This window comes from Coregonus clupeaformis, chromosome 18 (assembly GCF_020615455.1).
Source record: "Coregonus clupeaformis isolate EN_2021a chromosome 18, ASM2061545v1, whole genome shotgun sequence".
In the NCBI taxonomy this organism is placed as follows: domain Eukaryota; kingdom Metazoa; phylum Chordata; class Actinopteri; order Salmoniformes; family Salmonidae; genus Coregonus; species Coregonus clupeaformis.
The window spans coordinates 54,984,580-54,994,653 of NC_059209.1; the positions used below are offsets into that span (position 1 = coordinate 54,984,580).

At 42.0% G+C, this 10,074-nt stretch overlaps 2 protein-coding genes across 4 annotated transcripts; both read left to right on the forward strand.

Annotated features, from left to right (window-relative positions):
* Positions 1 to 1,338: 1,338 nt before the first annotated feature.
* Positions 1,339 to 2,969, forward strand: LOC121551400 (protein FAM216A). Of its 2 annotated transcripts, XM_041864031.1 has the most exons (5): positions 1,339 to 1,545; positions 1,718 to 1,758; positions 2,115 to 2,266; positions 2,361 to 2,487; positions 2,567 to 2,969. In XM_041864031.1, the coding sequence occupies exons 1-5, from the start codon at positions 1,460 to 1,462 to the stop codon at positions 2,737 to 2,739; spliced, it is 579 nt and encodes a 192-aa protein (XP_041719965.1). In that variant the 5' UTR covers positions 1,339 to 1,459; the 3' UTR covers positions 2,740 to 2,969. The 2 variants fall into 2 exon arrangements, with proteins under 2 accessions (XP_041719965.1, XP_041719966.1); XM_041864032.1 differs by lacking the exon at positions 1,718 to 1,758.
* A 569-nt stretch (positions 2,970 to 3,538) lies between these two features.
* On the forward strand, positions 3,539 to 10,017 carry rad9b (RAD9 checkpoint clamp component B). 2 transcript variants are annotated; one of them, XM_041863037.2, is made up of 11 exons: positions 3,539 to 3,637; positions 3,947 to 4,041; positions 4,195 to 4,332; positions 4,510 to 4,624; positions 4,801 to 4,900; positions 5,077 to 5,183; positions 5,277 to 5,383; positions 6,290 to 6,354; positions 6,514 to 6,636; positions 8,206 to 8,437; positions 8,861 to 10,017. In XM_041863037.2, the coding sequence occupies exons 1-11, from the start codon at positions 3,604 to 3,606 to the stop codon at positions 8,987 to 8,989; spliced, it is 1,245 nt and encodes a 414-aa protein (XP_041718971.1). In that variant the 5' UTR covers positions 3,539 to 3,603; the 3' UTR covers positions 8,990 to 10,017. The 2 variants fall into 2 exon arrangements, with proteins under 2 accessions (XP_041718971.1, XP_041718972.1); XM_041863038.2 differs by having other exon boundaries at positions 3,971 to 4,041.
* The last annotated feature ends 57 nt before the right edge of the window (positions 10,018 to 10,074 follow it).

A 10,074-nucleotide genomic window follows, 5' to 3' on the forward strand; every position in this document is an offset into this window, starting at 1 on the left:
GAATTGGAAGTGATGCAGACAATTACATTGATGGAAGTTACAATCTATCTGCAATATTAAAGCTGATCTACCCCCTAAAAAAAAAAAAAAAAAAAAGGATTCAGACCCTTTACTCAGTACTTTCTTGAAGCACCTTTGGCAGCGATTACAGCCTTGATTCTTCTTGGGTATGACGCTACAAGCTTGGCACACCTGTATTTGTGGAGTTTCTCCCAGTCTTCTCTGCAGATCCTCTCCAGCTCTGTCAGGTTGGAAGGGGAGCGTCGCTGCACAGCTATTTTCAGGTCTCTCCAGAGATGTTCGATCGGGTTCAAGTCTGGGCTCTGGCTGGGCCACTCAAGGACATTGAGACTTGTGCCGAAGCCACTGCTGCATTGTCTTGGCTATGTGCTTAGGGTTGTTGTCCTGTTGGAAGGTGAACCTTCATCCCAGTCTGAGATCCTGAGCTCTATGGAGCAGGTTTTCATCAAGGATCTCTTGTATTTTGCTCTGTTCATCTTTCCCTCGATCCTGGCTAGCCTCCCAGTCCCTGCCGCTGAAAAAGATCTCCACAGCATGATGCTGCCACCACCATGCTTCACCGGTTTCCTCCAGACCTGACGCTTGGCATTCAGGCCAAAGAGTTCAATCTTGTTTCTCATGGTCTGAGATTCCATTAGGTGCCTTTTGGCAACTCCAAGCGGGCTATCATGTGTTTTACTGTGGAGTGGCTTCTGTCTGGCAACTCTACCACAAAGGCCTGATTGGTGGAGTGCTGCAGAGATGGTTGTCCTTCTGGATGGTTCTCCCATCTCAACAGAGGAACTCTGGAGCTCTGTCAGAGTGACCATCGGGTTCTAGGTCACCTCCCTGACCAAGGCCCTTCTCCCCCGATTCCTCAGTTTGGCTGGGCAGCCAGCTCCAGGAAGAGTTTTGGTGGTTCCAAACTTCTTCCATTTAAGAATGATGGAGGCAACTGTGTTTTTGGGGACCTTCAATGCTGCATACATATTTTTGTACTCTTCCCCAGATCTGAGCCTTGACACAATTCTGTTGAAGAAACATCTCAAGGATGATAAATGGAAACAAGATGCACCTGAGCTCAATTTCGAGTCTCATAGCAAAGGGTCTGAATACTTATGTGAATAAGACTTTATGTTTTTTCTTTTTAATACATTTGCAAACATTCCTAAAAACCTGTTTTCGCTTTGTCGTTATGGGGTATTGTGTGTAGATTGATGAGTGGAAAAAACAATGTAATCCATTATAGAATAAGGCTGTAACGTAACAAAATGAGGAAAGAGTCAAGGGGTCTGAATACTTTCTGAATGCGCTGTAAACCTCTTGTCTAGTCTGCTCTGGATCCGCCCCATGGACTGGCATCCTCTCCTGTTCACAGGACCATGGCAATGGAAGATTGATACTTGTAACCACCAATACTAAAATTGACCTCATCGATTTGTTACAAAGTAACAAAATCATGAGAAAACAGGTTACATTTGTCGAGGAAATAAGAAAAGGAGATCGCCTGATAAAATGCGGTGGTAGTCGCGTTTTAGCAACAAGGTAGGCTTGCAATATTAACTAACTGTATGCTTCTGTAATGAATGTTAATGAAATGAGTGCATTATATTTATAGACACATCTGTTTTTAATGACGACTTGTTTTTCGAGCTTTTCTATTATTGCCGTCAATGCAAACATCTCAGATCAAGTTTCTATTATTTCATGTTTGTAGATCTGCGGAGTCAAATAACATGTACCATCATAGATATATAGGTATGTACTGTTTGTATAGCCTACTGGTTGTTTAACTTATGCATTGTATGTTTGCATGTTTACATTGTTAGTTTGAAACTATAGGCTATTTTGTGAGTCGGTAATACAAGGTGAAGCGCTCCTCTGTTGATAGAGAACTGAAATGCAATAGCCTTTGTGTGGCATGTAATAGACACCACAGAAGCCAGTCGGGTCCATATATTTCCAAGTGGTATTTTGGGGGGTATCCAAATGTTAGTGTAATGTTAATTTGGTGAATCAATTTATTTAACACTACTGATGATTGAACATTAACATTTTACTCAATCAAAAATGAAGGGAGGAAATAAAAAGTAAACATTGTGTGATTAATACAGATAGAGGCTATATGACAGACTCTGAGCATGTGTATAAGGAACAAAACACCAGGGTGGAGATGCACAGGACAGCACATTTCAAGGTTCCTGACCACCAGCAGGTGAAAACCATACACGTCCCCAAGTCCATGATGACTGCACCATTTCTACAGGTAACATGTCAGCAACTTATTTGTAATATACCAGAATTAATATATTGCTGAATGTAAATGTAGTGTTGTACAAAATATTGTTATCATGTTCCAGCATCCAACCCTAACAACTGGACAGAAACGATATCTCTACAGCATTGCAAATGTCTACAGCACTGAGCACATGAGACGACTGATGAAGCAACACTATCTCAATGTGCTGCACCGGTGTATTAAATCAGGTGTGTGGTAATTGTATTTACTTTAGAATGGAATAAAGACCAACTATTGCCCATCTTTGATTAAATGTTTTCCCTCAAGGTCATAGCTCTTTGGATGGAACCAAGAATACTACTGGAGATAGGATCACGTTCAAGATGGACAATGAGAGAGATTCTGGATCTAGGATCAAGCCATATGGACAGAGGAAGGGCACCACTGTGCACTCTAAAGTTATCCTCCCAAAGATTGCCAACAGTCACAGTGCAGAGTGAGAAGATTGCATTTGAAATAATTAATTATGAAGTGAGTCATACATATTATTCTGATAATGTATTGAAGTATAGTATAATTTTGATCATTTCAAAACACTAATTTGAGTCTGCCTATACATTGCTTATAAGAGTTTTTACATAGTTTATAAACCATTATTACATACTGTACATTTTTATGTCTGTAGATTATTTGTACACTACCGGTCAAACGTTTTAGAACACCTACTCATTCAAGGATTTTAACTATTGTCTACGTTATAGAATAATAGTGAAGACATCAAAACTATGAAATAACACATATGGAATCACGTAGTAATCAAAAAAGTGTTAAACAAATCATGTGGTGAAAGCAAAAGTTAAAATGTAATCCCAAAAGAAATCGGGGCAAAACAATATGTAGAAACATCTGAAGAGAAATAAGTGACAGCTGGGAAGGTTTCTGCAATAGGCCTGTGAGATTATTATGTAACAATGTGTTTGCAGTGCATTTACTATAAGGTGTGACTGCTTGACAATAAATTATATTGGCAAAAAATCTCTTGAATGGTCATCTGTTGCGTTATTAGTGCATTTCTTACACACTTCCCAGGTATCTAGTTTTCAGGATTTTTGAATTTTAAGTTAATATACATTACATTACCACGTATAGTCATACTAGTCATAATGGTAATAGATTAGCATATTACACAATATGGTTAATTAGTAAAATCATCTCCATGCTGCTGTTTTGTAGTTGATGCGCGTCAACTGCACGGTGCACGTGTGCTCAACATCAGCACCAATCGACATGACACAGCAGACAGACACACTAATCAGTGAGCACCACAAAATCAAACATTGTGGAACTTGAACTTGACTGCCAAAATGAAGTGTGTCATTGAAGGAAACGGGGTTAAAGGTATGTTAGCTTTTGGAATATAGATAACTATAACGTATTGATACATAAATGTGCAACACATTTTAAAGTACATATCTAGCTAACTTAGCTAGCTAGCTAAATGTGCCAAACAGGGCAGTATAAACGTTAGCTAGCTAGCTAGTTCTCTAAAGTTGGCTAATTCTCTAAAGTTGGCTAGCTTTGACAGCCTACCTCAGTCTGCATATAGTTCTCTGAGGTAATTTAGCTAGATAGCAAAATTTAAAGATTTAGCTAGCTAAATATATTGACACATTATAATTGATTGATGAATTTAATCTACATAAACAGTGTCTCTGACTCTGTTTGTGACAGTGTTTGGGAAGGCTATTCATGCCCTGGCACGCATAGGTGGTGAATTATGGTTGGATCCTATGATGAAAGGGGTAAGCATCAGTCCATTTAAAGTGTGCTATACAAATAAAGTTAGATTTGATGATGGTCTACAAAGCTTTATCAATATAAAGTGTTAGCTACATAACATTGTCCTGTCCTAACTATTATGCATATCATTATCTGCCTGGTCTGGTCTCTTATAGTTGGCAGTGAGGTCAGTGAACTCAGCCCATTCTGCCTACACCTGTTTCCTCTTCTCCCCACTGTTCTTCCAACACTACAGCCCAGACACAGGACCAGCCCAGGACTGTGGAACTGTCAAATGCAAGTTGGTCATGAAGGTAATGGCCAAGCTGTTCTGAATCTGCTGAATATGACCCCAAACATATCTCAAGACAGATAAATGTCTCACACAGGCCCATATGGAACAGTTCAGCATCATTGCTTTTACAATGGGTTAGACTTTATAGTACTGATAGTGTAATAGCTGTGTATTAATATACATCCTTTGGTTTTAGTCAGTGCTGCCACTGTTTCGGTGCCTGGCTACCATTGAGCGTAATGTGGATCGCTGTCAAATATCCATCAACCTCCCAGACAACCAGGTTATATTCCAGTTTCACTGCAGACATGGTAGGAGAACAGTCCGATAGAGTGCTCTCAGAAAATATATTGTTTTGTGTGTGTGTGTGTGTCTGTGTGTGTGTGTGTGGGGGGGGTCGGGGGATTCTTTATAATTCTCAGATTGTAATGCATAGTATCAATACTAGATGGCGCTGTGTCCCAACGCCTCATACTCCTTGTGACAGGTATCACCAAAACACACAACCTGGGTTTCCAGGAGAGTGAAGCTCTGCATGCAGTGTTTCCTTCTCACCTCTGCCCCAATGTGCTGAAGGCCCAGGCCAGGTGAGCTCCCATAAACATATCCCAGTCTATCTCCTCATGTGACATTTATGAAGAGTGATTCAGATACCGACTAAGAATTACTACAGGGTATACAGTATATGATAATTTCATTAATAATTTACATTTGTACTATCTATTATAATTGTATTACATTTGTGTTATTATTTTTGGGCCAGACTTCTAGGTGACATGGTAATGCACTTCCCAGTGTCTCAGGAAGAGATCACTCTGTCCATGTCTCCTCTGAGAGTCAATCTGAAAAGCTACTATGAAGAGGAAAGTGGTGAGATTTTGCACTGTCTACACAGTATGAAAAAACAAACCCACAAAAAATCTGTAATATAATGTGCCTAACTCCTGATTTTTTGGGGTGCAGATTGTATGAAGGCCATGCACACTGAGATGTCTTTAGACCCCAGTGAGTTTGACTACTTCCAGGTTGGAGTTGACTCAGACATAACCTTCTGTCTGAAGGAGCTGAGGGTAAGGGGGTTATTTTGGGGTGGACCTTATTTTTCTGTCACATGAGCTTGTGAATATGGGGGGGTGTCACTGTCTGTGCTTGCATACCCATGGGTTAATTCATTTATTTACGGGACTAGACCCAAGTGTCCAGGAGACTCTGTACCCTATCATTTTCAATGGAACTTTCCCCTCCTGGGTGGGATTTTGTTTTATGACCCTAATGAATCAAGTTATAATATGATATGTTTTTTTCCCGCACGTCTAAATTTTTTTGTGAACAGACAGTAATAAGTAGTAGAACACATGCATTGATTACCTAACTCTCATGCATGTTCCAAATAAACCCAAGTCCTCAGAGGAGAAATATACATCAACATGATTCAATAGCAAAATATATCACATTGGGACCACAAAAATTCAGCCATTTTACATCCTATGTTTTTTTGTGTCATTTATTATAAAGTACAACTAATGTGTCACAATTTGTGCTCAGACACACCCTTTGACCCGATCCTAATGTCCTGGAATGTTGTTGGGGCTACCCTGTTGTGAAGTCCCTCATTACACAGTAAAGCCATGCCTAGCTGTTCATATAGACTGCTGTGTGTCCATGCTAGCCTGTGATTGGGTTGGACAGTGAGCCAGTCTCTACATTGCTACTAGTCTTACCTGTCACAGTGTGTTAGAGGGGCTAGTTGAACACACACAGAGGCTCTGTTGTCTGGGCATCGGACACAGCGATTCAACTGAACCCATGATTACCCCTTTCACTGTGATTGACCCCTACAACTTCAAAGGTCATGGCTAGTGTACACAGCAACATTGGTACATTGCTGTCTAGCAGAGTACCAGAGTATTGTGATCCACCATGACCTGTTTTCTAATTGGTGGTGCATGTGTTTAATGTGTTAACCTCTTCTCTAGGGATTGCTGTCATTTGCTGAATCACATGGTCTACCAGTGTCTGTCCACTTTGGCGCTGCAGGAAAGTAAGTATCCTGGTCCTTGTGGTTATACCCAGTGACTATCACCTCTTTTACTTAGGTCCTAAATAAGGCCCAGAGTTTTTCCCGGTCTGGTCACATGGTTGGAGAAATCTCAGTGCACTGGTTCTAGGTATGCTGATGTTGTGTTTTGCTGTCTGTCAGGCCTGTGTCCTTCAGTGTAGAGGACATGGTGCTGGAGGCCTGTGTGGTGTTGGCTACTCTTGTCAACCCAGAGAGCAGGACCCCCTCCCAGGCTACAGAGGCCCAGGTTCCTGCTGCACTAAGGTAGCCATCACCATTCGTTATACAGTTATTACCCCACCACTGATAGGGGGGTTCTGTATTTGGTCCAACATTGTGTAATACACCACATCACCAGCATCTGCTGCCCTTGTTGTGTAGAAATGCAGGACATTTTGTCCTAGGGAGAAGCAATTTCTCAGTTCAATAGCAAATAAAAAAGTAAACAGCCTTAGATAGCCTTAAAGCGCCTGTCCAATCATGTGACAGTCACAGTAGAGGACATTTTAACTAGCCTATCCTAGAATCCTAGTGCTGGCTGTACCTGTGATGTCCTCCTTACTGGAGGCAGTTTGCCATCATGTGCTTTTTTTGGTGCCTCAGTGGGCGTTGTGTTACAGAACAGTGTAGTAGCACTGTAACAGAGCCTGGCTATCTGGGGCAAGGCCGTGCTGGCTGGGTTAGAGGACTGACAGACTGACAGGCTGTAATCCCTACATCCCCCACAGTCACTAACCTGTTACGTTGCTGTGGCGATGATGTCACTCAGTGTGTGGCCCGCCCGGCCTCTATCTCTCTCTTAGTGTCTTTTCTGAGCCGCCTGAGGTGGGGTTTGCACCAGTCCCAGCCGGATTGTTGCACATCTGAGTCACTTATGACGTCGCTGCATTGTGCTGCTTCTTCCTTTTTCAAGGAAACGTTCATATAGTATGTTTGAATGACCAAAATATAAATGTCATGTTGGTACCTTCATGGAATACTGAGAACACATCAGATTTTTGTATGACATGTTTATGTTGTAGTTGTACTATTTATGTTTATATTCTTTGTTACTGAACCTGCTGTTCCATAACCTCCCAGGCAGACACACACATTTATTCTCATGTTGACCTTGACAAAGATAAGTGATGATATTTTAAAAAACAGCTCCTTCCCATTCTCTCTCCTGCTGGGACGCTTCTTTATAGGCACAGTCTGGTTCTGTCTGTGGTGCAGTCAGTGGTGTTTAGGGAAAGCGTGTTTAAGCTGAGGAACACTGAGAAAACAGCCAGAGACAGTGGCCTGCCATGTGCAGGAGAACAGGCGGAACAGAGTTAGGTTATCATAGCATGCAGCCATGGATCACAGCCAAAATCCAACAACAGTGTCACTCCAACAACAGTTCCCTTTTTCTCTCTCTCTCCATGTTCCTCCCTTTCTTTCCCTGCCGTCTCTTGCTCTCTGTAGCTCTGCCCCTCCCCTCCACTCTCTCTCCCTCACACACTGATGCACGTGCAGCTGCAGTAACTCATGCGGAATATCACATAACACACACGCTCATGAGAGCAAAGACTTCTTTCAAACACACACTAGAGTTATCTAAAAACAATATTTTCCCAATAGAACATAGCATGTGCATCTCATATAACTTCTATTAGATATATATCTAGATGTCTATTAGCAATGCTATTGCTTTAGTTTGTTGACTATCACAAATGTAGTTCATTAGTATTGACTTAAGACTGACAGGCATAATCTGTTTTAAATATTAAGCTATATATGAAAACTCTAGGTGGATAACTGGAGGGAAATGCTAAAGGCAGCCTTGCTGTAATGGTCCTTATATGCTCTCAGGTGTGGAGGGGTTGCGGAGCCTTCTGAGGGCCCGTGCGTGGCAGATGCCGGGACCCCCCAGGCCCAGGGGTTTCCCTCTGTAGGCGAGCTGATAGCATCCAGCCAGGGAAGCCCAGTGTTTAGTGGAGCAGCCCTCATGAGAGAGCTCACCAGAACAGGAGAGGATTCTGACAGACTCAGACCACGTTACACACACAAAGGTCGTGGCATTACAACTCCTGCTTCCTCCAAGGTAACAGAAACTTCCCTTCCAAGGTTAATTAGAACAAAATATGAACTTAGGTTGACTTCGGTTTGTGCCCTCAAGCCACTGTGTTCTGGGATTTTGACAGGCTCTGACTGGTACTATACTTTGGTAAGTGCCAAAGTACAGATAAGGCCTTGCTTTAACCTTCAAACTGTAAATGTGCCTAGATTGCAATAATGTTTAACCATGTGATGTGTGATTGCCCTCAAAGACAGACAGGGTGAAGGTGAATTGTGACGTATGCAAGGTGTGTGGTTGGTTGCACAGCCCTCTTATCCCCAGCCCTTTTGCCTAAGAACCACCAGACCATATTTCGAAAACTGTTTCCCAATTTGCTGTTTTTTCCCACCATACTCATAGTCTGCTCAGCTGTCTATTAACGATGAGTCATGTGTTTTGGTTCCTTAGGTTCGCTCCCTCCTCTTTGGGGCCTTGTCCTGTGAGCAGGGTGATGGTTGTACCTCTATGCTGCCCAGTCTGGTGTGTTCCAGTGATACAGAAGATGAGGGAGAGGAGAGGGCCAGTGGTACACTGTAAGTTACCACAGAATGATGACCAAGCCAAGAACTGTTTTCGTACCCTGCAAGTTTTTTCAGCAAACCATATTGTCTTTTTCCATTGTATATTGTAAATGCATTTAAACGAGAACGGAATATTTTTCAATTCATTTGAGTGCTTTAAATGAAAGTTCATAAAGCATGTCTGTTATTTTAACTAACAAATAAGTTATTCCAATGTGCATTTATTACAAGAAGCATATAGCGTAGATTTGAAAGTCAGACATCAAAAGCATGAAATTAAGTAATTAACATGAATATTTGATCTAGAAGTTCTCTCGTTTGGGGTAAAAGTCTGTCCTCTCTTCTCTGTGACCCAGAAACCGATAATTGGTCAAGGAGTGTCAATTAATTAATAGGTAAACGAAGACTGTCCTCCCCTCCTCGATAGCCTTCTTTTGGCGAGGAAGCACAAGTATATGAGGAGTCTAATTTATACAAGTGCATTTCCGTCCACTTTCCCTCTACTCGCCGCCTGTCCTCGATTACCTTTTACCTTTTTCAAAAGGAGACCAGGGAGGACAGAGGTGAGCAAATTTAAAAATTGGGAAAAGTCCCTAGATTTGCCCATGAAAACATTCCTCAAGCCAAGCGCCTGGGGATGCCACACCTGGGTCTTGAAAGTAATTCTCAACATGCTTCAGACTGGCTAAAGCTTGGGGATTGTGTACCCAAACATATAGATCACATGGAGCATTTTCATGTAGCTTCAGGCAGGCCCCTCAGTTGCATAAGAGCAGACAACTGCGAGGGAAACAGGCTCATACTCGGAGTCTAGTCCACTGTGGCCCCTGCTGAGACAGGAATGGATGAGTCCATCTGCAAAGGGAAAGACTGCATAGAGATTATCTATCAGAAATACATGATCATGTGTAGCAGCATGGCCTACCTAGCTGGTAGGGAGAGAAATTGTAGCCCTGTTCTGATTCTAGATGCTTTTGACCTACATGCTTTCATTACATCAGGAACTGTTCAGTCTACTGTGTAAATAGACATATACATTGCGAGACCACTGAACAAACAATATTGACACAGAAAAACATGTGACAAGGGTCTGGTTAAAGG